Raw genomic sequence first — 16991 nt, forward strand, 5'->3', positions numbered from 1 at the left:
AGGGCAGGCTGAGGTGACGATGTGTTACAGGATTGCAGATGTGTGTGTGTAACTTTTGCTATTCTATATTTGGAAATGTAATAGTCTGGTGTGTCTCTTGAGACCACTGAGTCTAGGTTTGTCACTTTGGGATCCCCATGCATACGTGTACTGCAAGCTGAGCATTGCTGGTCACCAGCATATGTTGTGTTTTGGATGCTAGTCTTTGGCATTGGGAGGCTGCTGTGCTGTTGTTTCCACCAGGCCTAGCTTGCCTAACTAGCTTGAGCAGCTTGAAGCAGCCAAAGTCCATGCTGGTTAAACATACTATTCACTGGTGTCCTCCAGCTAGAATAGCATCAAATCAGTATTTTCCAGGATAAACCAGCATGGTGGTCTTTTCTATGGGAGCGCATTTTAGCAATTACAAAACAAAAATGTAGTTGCAACTTTATGTCACATATTTATTTCTCGTAAATGCGAGTTTATATATTGCAGTGGGTCTATATCTCACAATGTTTTGGACTCAAAATTGCGTTTTTTTTACTCTATAGGGGATAAACAGGCTTTCATACTTTTCAGAAGGGTACAATACCGTTCAATGGTTTGAAATCTGTATTTTTCAATGTTTTTGAAAGAAGTAGCCTATCTTATGTTCACCAAGGCTGCATTTATTTGATTAAAATACAGTAAAATATTTTACCAATTTATAATAACTTTTACATTTATAATACATTTTCAACTTTTCAATCATTTTCAATGCTAATATATTTTAAATGTAATTTCTTCCTGTGATGGCAAAGCTGAATTTTCAGCATCATTAGTCTTCAGTGTAACATGATCCTTCAAAAATCATTCTAATATGATGATTTGCTGCTCAATAAATATTTCTAATTATTATCAATGTTGAAAAGAGTTGTGCTGCTTAATGATGATACGTTCAGTATTTAGATTCATGCTTTCAAGAAAAATAAAAAGATGAATTCTCAGTAGATGGATCAGTATAATAATTTAAAAACGAATTAAGTAAAAGTGGAGTGATTTGGGATGAGCCATTGTGAGAGAGGTAGAGCGTTGGTTGGGCTGAACAGCTTTAGAGGAATTAATAGAATTAATTTATCTGTGATCTGATTACAGAGATTCATTATGTGAACTAATGGAATTATCTCACGGAGTTAACCTTTCGGATTACTCACTAAAACATAGGCTAATTTCATTAATATTCCCATACATCAACATCACCACAAAAGACTGCGTTCAGTGAAATAGCAAATTATTATTTAGCGTTTAAAGATGCAATTGAGGCTGAGAGAGAATATGCGTATGTGTGTGTGTGTGTGTGTGTGTGTGTGTGTGTGTGTGTGTGTGTGTGCATGATTTCAATTCTAATTTGAAGCCATCTGGTGTCTCCAGTAGCTGCTTGCCTGCCCCACTGCCCCATGGGATTACCATGAGGATGTCAGTGAAGGCACAATCACCCTGATCTCAACACAAACTCCCTTCACAAAGATGTTAATCAATCATTTATACTGATGTTTTGTTTGTGCATTCAACAAAGACTGAATTTGACATGAACACTTGTTCTAACGAATAGTGGACAAATAGAAATAACTGCCGCTATGGCTTTGCATTCAGGTCAGTGATTGGCTGGCTTCATGAACTGAACTAAAATGACATACTTTTAGACTGAAGATCAATATCATACTTTAAACACATGGAATAAAAGATACAGCACTATTCAAAAGTTTGTGGTAGGTAAGATTATTATTATTTTTATTTTTTTAAGAAGTATCTTATGCTCACCAAATCTGCATGATCAAAAATACATTATATTGTGAAATATATTTATGCAATTTAAAATAACTTTTGAATGGTAGTATACGTTTCAAGTTCACTTGTCCAATTTATACATCTTTAGTAGTGAAATATGCTGTCTACAAACCCCTACATTGTGCACTTAGTCTGTTAAAATAATATAAGATATATTTACAAAAATGTAAATCTAAAAAAATGTGTTATACCACAGAAATAACAGACTAAAAATATAGTTTTTAAGGAAAAAAAGCTTGAAACTAAACAGAGAGGGCATAAGTGTTACATAACGAAATATTATAATGTGCAAAGGGTAGTAGATATGTCATATGAATGATAACTAGTACATAGTGCAAAAGTGTCACACTGCAGTCAACACAACAGATGACACAGCATGATTCAACCAAGTACATAATCTCTAAAACAAGGTATTATAACATCTTGATGCCATAGCATGGTTCTGTTTATTGAGTTGCATCCTCTGCTGCCTGTCTATTCTCTGACTGAGACAGGAAGAAAGAAGAATAACATGAGATAGCATAGAGAGATAAAGAAAACGATGGTTGGAGGGAATGAGAGAAAAAGAGAGAGAGAGGGGGAACGGAAGGATGTAGTGTGACGAAGAGGTTGATGAAATGGATTTCCCCTCTAGTTGCCATGGCAACAGTGGTAGTGGATGAATGATTTTCAAGTACAGTCAGGTAGCTGCAAGGAATAGGCTGAAGAGAACAGGACAGCACAGCTTTAAAGAGAGGTGGAGCAGGATTTTCTTGCTCACGAAAATGTTCATTGTAATTGCTCTCGTCCACCCACTTTGGGACAGACAGCTGTACTATGCGAGACTGTATAGTTATGACTTATGAGAGACTTTTTTTTATGAAAGCAACCCACAAACACTGCTTACGCAAACAAAACCCTCAAGATGATGCAGTGACGGCTTCAATGCTCATACAGACATTCTCTTGAAACACTTTGCTAGTATTGGTGCTTCCCAGTAAATGTCTGAGGAACAAAATTCACGGCACACCAAACGAATAAAAAGTGCATTATCACATAATGCACATTTTCCTAGTGACCAGGTACTCATATCTATTTTGGAAAAGAAGATACAACAAAGACTACAAGTAAAAAAAAAAGGCAAATTTGCCAAGTACTATGCGATTCATTTTATGCCCAAGTTGCATTAGCCTATATATTTGCAGTATTAATAATAGTCATCAGTTATGTCTGTTATTGGTTTCTTCTTTATTTAAACAGTTTTACACATACAAATAAATATTAATTTTGATATTGATTCATCTCAGCCGTCTAATAAAAGCTGTTTTATTTGACCATGGAGTGGGTTGTTGGTCAATAAAAAAGGTTGTAAAGGTAATAAAAGTCTAAAGGTTGCACCTATACCATGGACCAACTATAATGTGGGTTCAAACTGCAGAGCTTTGAACGTGAGTCTCTGAGAAATATCTTCACCAACATGAGGGTTAACTGAAACTGATAGTGCTTTAAGTATTTTAGACTTGTTGACTTACAATATGTTTTACAAATCACACGTTAGTTTAAGTTTAAACTGTACACAACAACTCTGCAAAGAGCATAAAAACAGTGACACTTAAAAAGGGTGACATAGACATTTTGTTTAATTAAAAGTTCACTGAAGGGAAAGGAAAGCAGTGGACAACAAAGCCAAACCAGGATGTAATGGCACGATTTAGTGGCTAACAGCATAAAGTAAGTGTGGGGCCCACAACAGTAGTTTTACAAGAAATGAACAGGAAATGCAAAGAGCGTTTAATCATCCTTCCAGTAAGAGAAACAGGAATTTATTAAACAACTCATGGTAACAATGTGTTAAACCCGGTTAAACCGTGCCATGTTACATCGCTGAATAGCGTATAGTATAGCTCACAAGAAAGAACATGGAGGACATCTGCTGGCCAAGATGTGTCACTGCAAAGAGAGGACTATCCACACATTGACTGATTTTTTGCAGAATAGTTAGCAGCACACTTAAAAGCAACAAATATGTTATCTATCTATAAAAATTATATTATGAATTATAATTTAGTTGTTTTTTAAAAGAAGCTTGCCTTCTAAAGCAGTGTTTATGTTATTTTAAATTAAAGTCTATGTAGCCTATATGCTTCAATAGTTTATAGTGTTTGTGAAATGGACACATGCGAATAATTTTGATTAGTCAAAGTATGCCAGCTGAATCTTTATAAATTTAGCAAAGATGTCAATGTATTTTATGTCTTTTTAGCCCGCACAAGCAAAACTGAGCAATAACAAAGCTGGGCAATAACAAAAATGGGCTGTTGTAAAACTGACTAGCAGCATTTGACACTGGTTCACGGTATCAAGTCCCCGAAAAAATTATTAAAGTTTCAAAACTTTTTTTCTAAGTTCAGAGAAATATGAAATCTAATATAAAATAACACTTAAAATACATGAATTCAAAACACACTTCTCAATTTGCATTATACTGAACAAACGTTTATATAATAAACCATAACATTACATAAGGTAATAAATATCAAGCAAGAAAGAAAAAAAGGTTGCCAGCACTTACCCTAAACAGAAGAGTTTGTGAGTTAGCTGACGTTCGATTACGCATATTTGGGGCGGGACTAAACCCGTTCAGTTGCCGGGAACGCAAATAGCACGTGGTTTGTAACCGGCTGCTGCTGCGCCTGCAGTTGATTCACGTTTTTCCACACACACAGAGTTGAGTTGTAAGATGGCGGCGCGGTGGGGAACAGGCGAGGAGATGTTAAAAGCCTATAATACTCAAATGTTCTCCCCGGTGAATCTTGACGAGGTGAGAACTGCACATATTGATACTTATATGATGTTGTGCCAGAATGAAATTGATGACATTTATCACTGTGCCAAATATTCAAGGTAAATACGCGATTATGTGCAGGACTTTGTGACACGTGGATGCTGATGCACCAGCATTTTTTTTCCACATATGGGAAAAAACAGAAAAACAAACAGATTTAGCACTCTCCAGGTGTTGCTAGATTTCGTACGTGTTTACACTGAACTCGCTTGTCAAGGGATTGATGCAAAAGTTTGGTCGTGTTAGATGATGTTGCCATCCATTTGCATTCATAACTTTTATTAGTCTAGCACAGTGATTAAACAACAAATTATCGTTTTTTAAAATAACAAAATAGGACAGTTTTGCTTTTCGTAAACAATAAATGCATTGTTTTGTGGCTTTGATGTTATCGATAATCTGCAACCAGGAATTGTTAGCTGTTTGAATGTCACTTCTGAAGGAGAATTCCAATTTAATGTAAATGTATTTTGAAATTATTTATTAGTAAGTTCTTAGTACACATGCCATTGTTGATCAAATATGGCTTTTTTATTGTTTGTTACATTTTCAAGTAACTCTCACCCACGTGGCTGACTGAGAGAATGAATCTAACAGTGTTTATGCATGGTCGTACATTTAACTTAAATATTTAACACTGAAACTGTGATTATCAGACCACGGACACTTTTTATCTATTCTGCTCCGAGTGTTTGGATTTATCACCTATTCACTTCTTATATGGCATGGTCGTGACTGTGAATTAAAAAGTTAGCCCCATGTTGTTCAATGCGGTTTGCGTTGACTAGCTGTCCAGCACGTGGTGCTGGTATGAGTGGGACAGTCATGTTGGGCCATGTGTATTTACTGACAGCACTCTTTAATTCAGCCCGTTTAGGTTTTAAAGCGAGAACGATTTGTTATCAAGCTGGCCTAAAGATGCAATATAGATATATTTTAAGAAAATGACAGTGGCCATGCAGCATGTCTGGTAGCGCAAGGCGTGTTTTGAACTGTGCCGGTGTTGGGTTTGCCCAGTAATGCACTGCGGCAGGATGACGTGTGCGCAACACGTGGTTGTAGCTACAAATGAACGCATTTATAAATTGAACGTGCTTGCATTTTATTTACCACATTATATTTACCACATTTTTTAAATGCCTATTTACAATTGCTCAGATTTAAATAGCTTGTCTATTCTTTGAGTTTTAGTGTTTTGCTTTCAAATTCATGAGCATTATTAAAATTATTAATACAAAGAGAGTTGATTATTAACAATGTTTCACTTGAAGCCATGTGAATAAATGATTCTATGAGCTGTATTAACACCAAAGCTGACCATAACATCAGCTGCTGCAGAACAGGCCAGCGATTACACGCCTTAAAGGCAGCACATTGTTTGCAGTTGTTAAAAATGGGAACATGAACTTGTTTACAAACTCAGCTAATGCATATTTCACCCTGCAGTGATTTCTGGTTTTAGAAGCATATTTAATTCTGAAAGTATTGTTTAAAAAAACATATGATATTATTAATACTAATGTTAATAATTTTGTGTAGCATCAGCCAGATGTGAATGACTATTTGAAGTCTTGAGGTTCAGTTGATATTTTTCTATGGAGTGGTCTGGTGATGGGTCAAGCAAGACCAAACATTAAAGTCTTCATGAAATAAAAATGGACGTTTATTTTTTATGGAATTTTGCAGGCAGAGATCCTTCAGGGAAGCTTCACTGGAAGCTGTCTGGAGTATCCCAGCCTTAACAATGGAGATGCTCTGGAGGTTTTACATGGCTGCTTGGATCCTTCTATTCTGTCCATTTTTGAGGACAACCCCACTGGAGAAGTAAATAATGCCTTTATAAAACTGTTCATTGCATGATTTGGAATGTCAAATTTCATGTCAGTGAGCAATGGTATTCATAAAATACTTCCTTTGTTTCAGGTTAAATGTAATATTGATGAGGAAAGTGAAGCAACACTGCTCACAGCTCTCACTGAAATACTTGACAATGTTGATGATGAGAACTTGTCCCCTTTTGACACTCTGCCGGATCCAGACCTGTTCTCAGGACAGAAGGGCCAGGAACACTCACCGGTGAGTCTCCAGTTGGTCTTCACCTGTCCAAGCATGTCAGGAATGCATTAGAAAGTTTTTGTTTTTTTGAACAGCTTGATGCATTTTCAGATACTTATTTTCCTTTATCCACTCTAGCTGAGAAAGTTGTTTTCACGGTCTCCTCCAGAGGCATTGATTCATGCAAGACAATTTCCTGGAAAGGTATTTAAGTTCTGAATCTTTATTCCTTGTCCATTTTTGAAAAACAACTAAATATATATAGTTTCATTAGATTTGTTGTTTTTGATGGCAGCACAAAAGGTTTCAACTAGGGCTGCTTGAATCTTATTTTGGAGGGGGGTGGGGTCTAATTGCTTTTTTTAATTTTTTTTTTTTTTTATGTATAACTAATGTGAGACATATGTTTTTGTTTTAGAGTCTCCCACGAATGCAGAGAGTATCCAAGCAGAACAGTGAAGGAGAAGAGGAGGAAGATGGGGATGCTAGTTTTTCAAACCCAATAGCTAATATTGATTTGTCATCACTGGAGGAATTTGATTGGTGCCTTCCAGTGTCCTTAGAACAGGATGGAGAGAGCATGCCTGTCACTCTAAGCGATTTAGTAAAACACATGCACCCTTACTGCATGACATTATGTGTGGAAGGAGAAGAGGGAGAAGAGCATCTCCTGCCCGAGGGGGGCCTCGTGCTAGAAGTGGTTGATAAAGGAGAGCATGGAGAGCCCATCCTGGCAATCCCAGATCTCGGCATCCCTTTTTCTCACACAGACTCTGCAGAAGGAGAGCAAAGAGTCCCGGAGAAAAGCATAAACGAGCTGGAACCAAAGCCCGAGGATAGTACTGAAAAATTCCCACCACCTTCTGAAGTATCTCTTGTGGAAGAGGAGAAAAAGGTTGGCAAGTTATGTAAAGGGAAAAAGAAATGTAAACCTGTTAAAGCTGATCTGGTTGAACAGAGGATTTTAAGAAGCTCAAGAGTTAAAGAGGAGCCCCAGAAGAAACGGCAGAAAGAACAAAAGAAGAAAAAGGTGACTTTTTCACCTGTTCATTTATCGGCAGAGCCTGAGAGACCCAAAATTGTTTGTCCAACACAGTTCATGACCCCTGAGCCACGGGTTGAGAAGGAGCACATCATGACCCCTCAAGCTGAAGCAAAAATTACTGACACTCAGCCAGAGAACAAAGCTCTTAAAAAGTCTTTAGAGGAAGAACCACCCTCAAAACAAGAGCCTGTTAGTGAGCAGCATGCTGTTTGTCAGCGTAATGAAACCAAGCCCAAACCTCTCAGTTTACAGCAGTATCGTCTCCTCCGCCAGCAGAAGAAACCAGACCCTGTGGACAAAACGGAGGATTACAGCACTAAATGGCCCAAGTTGCCTGAAGCACCCAAGGAACTTCCCCCAATACCTTGCCTGCCAGACCCAAACCCCAGAGACCCACGTAAAACCTTGCATACTCCTGTTAAAAAAGACCTTGCACCTGAAATCATGCCTGCATGGCACCCGAGAGGCCCTGCTGCTCCCCCAACACCTGAAGCATTACTCACCCCTCCAGCTTCACTGATGGGTTCCTCTAAGAAACCTGCTACTTCTAAAGCATCAACCCCTCCACCTTCAGGTACATCATCTGAAAGTTTACCTCATTCAGTTCACTCATCACCCCAGAAACTACCTACTCCCATCAGCGTGCCACAAAACACTATTCATACCGAGACCTCTACCCCGATCATACGTGTGGCTGAGGTGCCTCCTGAAAGGATGGTTTCACCACCAGTGTCCACTAAATCTGGAGACTCTCAAGGTCTCAATGCACCTAGTTATAAGGAATGTTTACATAGTAACCCCAATGCTGCTCATGTGTGTGAAGGTGTGCCGTCTAAAGATCCCTCAAGGCCTCAGATGATCACTACACCAGTTCAGTGCTCAAACTCTATTCCTCTTAAACCTAGTGCTGCTGTGCCTGCAAAGAGAGAGACCGAGCAGGTTGTTTTGACCCCCGTGTCTGATCAAGCCAAAAACACCCTGCCAACTAATTCTAAAAAGCTGACCTCACGGTTACTGCCTCATGTTGCACCGATAGCCGTTCAGCCATTTTTCTCAGCTCAAGTTCAGGCTAGAGTTGTTGAACTGGCAGAGCAGATGAGGATGGTTTCTTCGGAGATCACCAAACCGAAGAACACCACAGTTGAGCTGATTGAGTCATTCACAAATGAAATTGGTGAGCATTTTTCCGTATGTAATTAAGTTTCAGTTGATTTGGATTATAAAGAACTTTTTCTTTCAGGGATTGAAGCTGCTGATCTTACAAGCCTCCTGGAGCAGTTTGAGGAGTCTCAGAGTAAGTGATGTGTCTGAGCTCTTTTTCTTAAAGTATTTGTTCACCAATTTCTTTGGAAACCAGTGCGCCTCCTTAGTGAACACATACACCCATCCTGCCATCTTTAGAATACAGACCATTAGTTTGTAAGCAACACACTAACGTTTGGAGCTTGGAGAAAGTTGGCATTCCTGGGACAAAGGAATTTGTGTCCATTTTGCCAGGTCAAGCACAGATTGCAAGTACAGAGTTCACAGTTTAACATGACCCAGTGGGTTAGATAAGACTGTTGTCACACAACCGTGTTCATCTTATCTTGACGTATTAATGGAATTCGGTTCAAATGAGGTAAAATGGCCTTAAGGTTTGTTCCCTTTTCCTAGTGGAATTCTGTTTAACCAAAATGGCGTAGTTGTTGTAAAATTATAAAATATTAACCAGTCATATAGAACCAGTCAAGCTTCAAAAAAAAGAAAGAAAATGGGGTGTGGTATTCCTAAAGGTGCGGTCAGATTTACCATTGCTTGGCAATTTCATGGGCAAAATCCAGTCATTCCAATAGGAATTGGCCCCTGTGTAAAATAGGAAACTTAGCTCATTTTCTAGTTTGTGAATTCACTGTGGTGAAACTGTTGGTGAAAGTTTCTGTGTGAGCTCTGCTTTATACACCACAACGTTATTAATAATAGACAATGAACATATTTGCCCACGAAAACGTGCTGAAATTACACTAATGTGACCACACCTTAAGGGTAGGGTCTGTAACTAAGAGAGGGCGTGGCTTTAATGAAAACAGCTGCAATGTGCTAATGTTCATTGAACTGCTGGAATTCTGCCCTGTTAACAAAACCATTTTAAAACCAGTTGGCTGTCTTTGTCTGAGGACATGCAGGGGCTGAATACTGACTGTGTACCCATTAAACAAGCATTTATCTTTAGTCTGCTGTTTCTCAGCTGTTGAGTGGGGACGTTTTGTAGTGTATCACAACACATGCTTTTTGTTGTAGCCGTGTTCTGCTAAATGCTGAACAATTTGATTGTTGCAGTTATTTTAAGGGTCTGTCCCACTTTCACCTCCTGTATTTGGTCATTCACAACCCTCCTTTTTTCTTTCCAGCAAAAGAAGAGCCAAGGGTACCGGAGGTCTGTGGTAGAGCAGCCGCTGTAGGAAACTCCAGGTGAGTATCATGAGGCAGAGTGATGGAGTTACCCTACAGCCCTTGTGCTGCTCTTGCACCAAACTCAATGTTTGTGTGTGTGTGTGTGGCCGTAAGCCACATTTCACCAAGACCTACCGAAACACATGAAGTCTCTCAACATGACTTCAGAATGTGAAGGTGGCCATTAGAGACAAACATGAGCATAGCTTGTGTCAGTCTGAGTGATGTTTTAACAACATCAGCAATTCAAAGCTTTTGATGTTGCCATTGCAAATTATATTTATTCATTTTATTTTCTTAATTCAGTTATGAGCAGCAGGTGGAGACTAAGGCCCTGGAGAAAACCCGCAACCATGACCTGGGAAGCACAGCAGGTAAAACAAATGCAGTAAAAACTGTAATATAATTACAATTTTAAATAACGGTTCTTTTTGTTATTTTAAAATTGTTTTTTATTCCTGGCAAAGCAGAATTTCCAGCATCATTACTCCAGTCTTCAGTGTCATGTCATCCTTCAGAAAGCATTATAATATGCTGATTAGCTGCTCAGAAATGTTTCTTATTATCAGTGTTGAAAACATTTGTGCTGCCTAATGTTTTAGTGGAAAGTGATACTTTTTTCAAGATTCTTTAAAAGTTTAAAACAACAGCATTTATTTGAATTTGAAATATTTTGTAACATTATAATGTCTTTACTGTCATGGATTTTCCATGGATGCATCCATTTAATGCATCCTTGGTGAATAAATGTTAATTTCTTAAAAAAAAAAAAAAAAAAAAGTATTGCTGACCCCAAACTTTTAAATGGTAGTATACTTATAAAATAGCTTAATTTAAATAAATCGCGTATGATTTGATCTATTTTGTTATATAATTCAAACGCATTCCTGTAGAATATGCAAATAATAAAGTAATAAAATGAATAAAAGTAAACTCTTTTTATCTGAATCATCCCATAGGCCTTACACCACCTGCCACTCCCCCACACCAGATGTGGAAACCCATTGCACCGGTTTCTTTACTGGGGAAAACCAAGAAGTCAGAGGTCCTTAAGCCAACTCCTAGCAAGGCCATTCAGATAGAAGCAAAACCACTCCCTTCAAATAAGCTGCGTAGCAAGCCTCCGACCCCTACTACCACTGGGCAGACTCAACCTTTCTCCCTTGACCATGACTATTGCCTCCCTCCAAAAGAAGCCAACCAAAATGAAGTTGGCAGTCGATGGAATGTCAAACAACAGCCTAGCATTGTAATCAAGTCTGTCGAGCTGTCCTCCATTAAGCCGACGCAGAACAGTGTCTCCAAGGCTTCATCAACTCCAGTTACAGAAGGAAACCTCAGCTTCAGTCAACCTTCTGCAGATACAAGGTGCACATTAAACAGCTCTACCTTGGTGACTCCAGATGCCTCTCCAAACAGGCCTGACACTGAAATCTCTTTACTGGATGAAGCAAAATGCAACCAGCAAAAACCTCTGGACTACTCTGAGTGTTCCTCCAGACAGTACCAGCAGGACAGAGGCCGCACAAAGCGAAGATACAGAGCCCAATCCTCTAGCAGCTCAGAATCCAGTTCTGAATCCTCTTCCAGATCACGTTCACCACCCAGGAAAAGGTCCGCTTTGACATTGTCTATGGTTATTATACACATGTATGATAATTAAAAAGTAATGTTGAAATCACATTATCCTTTTTTTTTACATTTACAGATACAGGTCTCGTCACTCCAGCAGCAGATCCAGTTCTTCATCTCTGTCTCTGTCTCGGTCTCGTTCCCGATCCAGCTCCAGGTCATTTTCCCCACCCCGTCGGCGTCGATATTCCTATTCAAGCTCACGCTCTGGATCTTGGAGTCACAGCCGCTCTAGATCCAGGTCCCGCTCTTCTGATTCTCATGGACATCTGCGTTGGAAAACTCATAGAAGGTGAGAACTGGCATGTTAGCAAATGTGCTGTCATCTGTGTATTTTCATTTGTTATTTTTGTATCATTGAGATACTATTATAGTTAAATAGGAATTGATTGGATGGTTGTGGTTTGCCATTGCTGTGATCTCATGTTAGAGACAGGTTGTCCTGTCCTTGCGTCAGTAAACGCGTCATCAGAGGCCCTGTTTACACCTGGTATTAAGAACTATTTTCGTCAATCTGATTACAAGTGGATGACGCTAAACACGTGTAAACAGTCTAAAACATTTTGCACTTGTCCACGTTTGACCACTTCCAGGGGTAGTTGAAAACGCATTTGACCAGATTACTTTTGTAGTGTAGCCGCTCATGTGTTCTAATAACCGCAAAAGACTGCCTTCTCTCCACCTTCTGACCTAACGCGTAATCATTATGGTAAGCGGTAGCCAGGCGGGATTTTAAACTTTGTCGGCTGAAGACCCAAGTTTGGTTTGAAGACGAATAATTGACAAAGCACAATTTTCTCACCATTCCTGATATCTAACACACTCACAGCGTTCGGCGTGGTCTTGCAGCAATCAGAAGATATGAAAGCTGCTGGCTTTGTTTGTTTTATTTCCTTTTTTTGTCATCTCCTTTCACATCCATTAGATTGAAAGATCTGAAAAGCCCATACATGCCCACCCATAGAGCCCAAAAGTGGATAAAAGAGACGGATTAAAACATCAGGTGTAAATGGGAATCCCTCATTTACTTGTGATCCGATCGCGCAAAATGCATCTTAAAGTGCCCCTATTATGCTATTTTAAAGTTTCCTAATGTTGTTTTAGAGTCTCCTACAACAGGTTTACATGCATCAAAGGTCAAAAAACATTGGTCAAAAAGTTTCATTTTCTCATAATACATATTTGCACATCACATTTCCAATGATTCTCAAATGACTCGTTAGATGAATCAATCTCTCTAAAACCCTCCTTTCCACAAGCTACTCTGCTCTGATTGGCCAGATGGCTCAGTCTGTTGTGATTGGTTTACTGCATACAGCGCGTGTCGAAAACAAAAACGCCCATTGCCAAAACAACGCAGCTCTGCGTGTCCTGAGGCTTCCTACACCGTAAACTAAACGGTAACGAACAATGATGTCGATTTTACCATATCAATCCTAGCTCGAGTCCGATGATGAAACACTGTAAGAACTAGTTATTCAGCCCGAACCTCCATCTCAAGGACGACTCGATCAGGACGTTTCTTAGTGATACGCTAATCAGTTTGAGGTACATTATGAGATGTTGCAACTGTAACATTAATTCCTCACCATCAGCATTAAAAAGTGCATGTCCATCAACAAACAGATTATTTTACTTGTACTTATTTATTTACCGAGTATGTTTCTAATTTATTGCGGTGAACGTGGAAACTGTATCAATAACAGTGCATACATTAGCCGAGCTGTAGCGTGAATGACTGATGTAACAAACGTTGGTAAAACAAATCTTGCTCCATGCTTAATCTTTACTCAAAGTAGTGAGAACGACAGACAATCTGCATTAATAGACAGTTTTGGCTAATAGTGGCCCACAGCTGATCAGCAGAAGTATTTCAGTTAGACGGTAATAATGTGAGTTAGCCAGTTAGCAGGAGACCTACACAATATAAAACTCAAAACTAAGTATTTTGAACGCCATCGTTCAAGAGGAAGCGGTTTGCGAATCCTGCATTGAACTCCGAGATTTGAGAAGCAGTCATCAGTAAAACAAAGGGAACACAGCAAAAGTTTAGGATTATACTGCTGTGGTAAAGATGAATTTTAACCACTGATTCTTCACATGCTCATCCTTGGGCAGTGAAAAAAAAACTGGCTTTACCTTCAAATTAGAGAGCACAGCGTCTTCTCGACTTGATGCTGTCCAGTATCCACAGGAATCAGCTGCAGTGTTTGAGGTTCAAGTTTTCCCTGGTGTGTGCGCGCACAATAAGTGGCCGGGCAATATGCTAATGTTTCGTCTTGACGTCACAACGAAACGGCTTATGACTCGTTTAAAAAACGATTCATTTCATTGGCTTGGAGTCAACTCTTATTTTTGAAAGACAATTACTTTATATACGGTGCACTTTCAGATTTAAAACTTTGCAGGATGTTTTCATTCACTTACAGCTATGTTACACACTACATGAAAGGTCATTTTCAAAAATCCATTATAGGGGCCCTTTAATACCAGGTGTAAACGAGTCCAGAGAAGAGATGTCACTTCAAGATGGAGGAAGTTGCTTTGATTAAAGATTATGAAGGCACATGAACTTTAAAAAAAATGTGCACAGATAAATCATTTATAATTAATATTGCATTATTACATAAAAAAATAAGAATTGATTTCATGCTGACTATATATTATTTCAGTTTATTGTTTCAAGTAAAGTTTTTTTTTTTTAATGGTTTGTGTTAGTACAAGTTAACTATATTAACCCTGATATGTTTTAACTTTTGACAGCCCTAATCAGAGGCCCGATTACCACCTTTCACAAAACTGCAATGAGGATACAAAGATGCGCAAAGAGAAAGCCATTGTGAGTATTTCAATCAAGGAAATATCTTCATTTGTTCCCAAAGGCACCTTGGTGATTTGATTTCTGACATTTCAATTGCAATGTTTTTTAGGAGGAGCGGAGAGTTGTTTATGTTGGACGAATTCGAGGAAGCATGACTCGTAAGGAGCTGAAAGAACGCTTCTCATTCTTCGGAAAGATTGAGGAGTGCACTGTGCACTTTAGAGAAAATGGGTATGGCTTCTCTGTTGTATTTATTTGATGTATTGTTTAACATTAACAAGAGGATTGCTAACACTCCTGTTATTTCAGAGACAACTACGGCTTTGTTACATACTATAGCAAAAAGGATGCGTTTAATGCTATTGAGAATGGAGGCAAGCTGAGGGAGCAGAATGAGCTTCCATTTGACCTTTGCTTTGGAGGCAGGAGGCAGTTTTGCAAAACCAGTTATGCTGATCTTGGTGAGCTTCGCATCGTTAGCTGTTCTCCTTCCATTTAAAGTAGTGATGCACCAGAATGTGTTTATTACCGAAAACAAAATGAAAGCTTTCATTTAACGTTGATGCAGTCAAAATGAGTCTTTGGAGAAACGCTAATTAAACGTCACTGTTTCATTAAATCTATTTTGGCCGAAACTGAAAATTCTTTTTTTTTTTTTTTGGCTGAGATTTCGGTGCATCATTAATTTAGTCATTGAAAACATTCCCTATTAAAGCCTCCAGATGTGACAGTTTCTTTTTGATCACTTTCAGATTCAAACCGGGAGTACAATCCAAAGCCTACAAAGGGCAAATTTGATGCACTAGACTTTGACACTTTACTCAAGCAAGCTCAGAGGAACCTGAAAAGGTAACGAATATTCAAGCCACCGATGAGAAGACCTATTACCTCGGAGCGAAATGCTGCCCCACACTTCCAGTGTTGGCTCTCAATTACTGTTTTTGTTTTTTGTTTGTTTTGTTTTTCTCTTTGTGTTTTTTGTTTCTGCAAGTTTACACCTTCTATTGAAGTGAAGATTTGTAAGAAAAATCAAAAGTGCAAAAAAAGATCATGAAATATAATAAAACTCTGGAATGAAAAAAAAAATGAATTTTTTAAAAAGAATTACATTTATTTAAATGTTTAATCTGACGCTGAATGTTGGATACATTTTAAAATGAATTGAATGGAAACATTATGTTGGAGATAATTGGTTTATAATGCTGAATTTATTTCAATCTAAATAAACCTAAAATATATAAATGTATTTTTGTTGTCTCTTTTGTGATTCAAAATCTGTTTCATTCTTTTTTGAGGAGACTTTTGCAGTAGATTATCAAAACATTTGTGTTAATATGTTGTCAACGTGTGTTAATATGAGCAACAATTGATTTGAAATAAATGGTGTTTTGGGGGTCGTCTTGATTTTACAGAAACTTGAATACATGACTGCAGGTCTTAATTCGCCCCTTACTCAAATTAAGGCCTTAAAAAGGTCATTAAATCAGAGCAGAAAGTCATGGCATTAAATGTTGCAAACAAAAAAATGAATATCTTCCTCTGTAATTTGTCATGTTTTCCAATACAAATATCTAAACATTTAAATGAAGATACATTTATTGAGATTCAAATAAAAATTATCATGAGCTTATTCTTAAAACATTAACAAATATCAACAAATTATGAAACTTCTGAGCCCATTGGCAGATTTGTTTTAATCATAAACTCACTTCATCAGTTTCACAGAAAACAAGAATTCATATTTTATGTAAAATGAATTAAAAAGTAATGGATATCTGATGGAAGTTGTATTTTCAAACTCTGGAGTGTTGCTAATAGAACTCATGTTTCTCCCTAGACATTTACTGATGTATTGTGTTCTCTTCGATTTACTCCTTAATTTTTCTGTACTTGTTCTTAAAAAGTTTCAAATGTACCTTCATAAAACCTGCAGAAACCCTGAATGTCTTTGTTCTGCTGAACACAAAGAAATTTATTTTGAAGAATATTTGTGACCAATCAGTTGTGGGGCACTACTTCCATAGTATTTTTTCCCTATACTATGCAAGTCAATGGTGCCCCACAACTGTTTGGATACCCATATTCAAAATATCCTATTTTGTGTTCAGTAGAACAAAGAAACTCATACAGGTTTGGAACAGCTTTAGGGTGAGTAAATGACAGAATTGTATTTTTTGGGTAACTATCCCTTTAAGTGGAGGATTAGGTAATACAAGTGAAATGTATTTTCAAATATAATGTGGATTTTACAGCAACTAGTGTAAAATTTACATCACATGACATACGTCTCGTATAAGCCCGGCCTGAGAGATGATTCATTTATGTCTTCCACAATACGCTGTGTTGAAACCTTGAAACCAGCGCTAAAACAG

General features: G+C 38.1%; 1 protein-coding gene across 1 annotated transcript; it reads left to right on the forward strand.

The window, feature by feature from the left end:
• Positions 1-4495: 4495 nt before the first annotated feature.
• Positions 4496-15865, forward strand: pprc1 (PPARG related coactivator 1). Its single transcript, XM_084093800.1, has 14 exons — positions 4496-4609; positions 6320-6457; positions 6557-6709; positions 6827-6892; positions 7107-8907; positions 8974-9027; positions 10124-10184; positions 10473-10540; positions 11126-11780; positions 11875-12090; positions 14562-14637; positions 14729-14850; positions 14929-15080; positions 15372-15865. The coding sequence occupies exons 1-14, from the start codon at positions 4529-4531 to the stop codon at positions 15470-15472; spliced, it is 3744 nt and encodes a 1247-aa protein (XP_083949926.1). The 5' UTR covers positions 4496-4528; the 3' UTR covers positions 15473-15865.
• Positions 15866-16991: the final 1126 nt, after the last annotated feature.

The sequence above is a fragment of the Abramis brama genome (genome assembly GCF_963993115.1).
Source record: "Abramis brama genome assembly, chromosome: 19".
Classification (NCBI taxonomy): Eukaryota; Metazoa; Chordata; class Actinopteri; order Cypriniformes; family Leuciscidae; genus Abramis; species Abramis brama.

What these genes read in the sequence shown, in the direction of transcription:
- pprc1 (XM_084093800.1), top strand. Translation starts at nt 4,529, where the DNA reads ATGGCGGCGCGGTGGGGAACAGGCGAGGAGATGTTAAAAGCCTATAAT. An exon ending in AGGACAACCCCACTGGAGAA is followed by an intron (nt 6,458 to 6,556) that starts GTAAATAATGCC and finishes CCTTTGTTTCAG; the next exon opens with GTTAAATGTAATATTGATGA. An exon ending in GCCGCTGTAGGAAACTCCAG is followed by an intron (nt 10,185 to 10,472) that starts GTGAGTATCATG and finishes TTCTTAATTCAG; the next exon opens with TTATGAGCAGCAGGTGGAGA.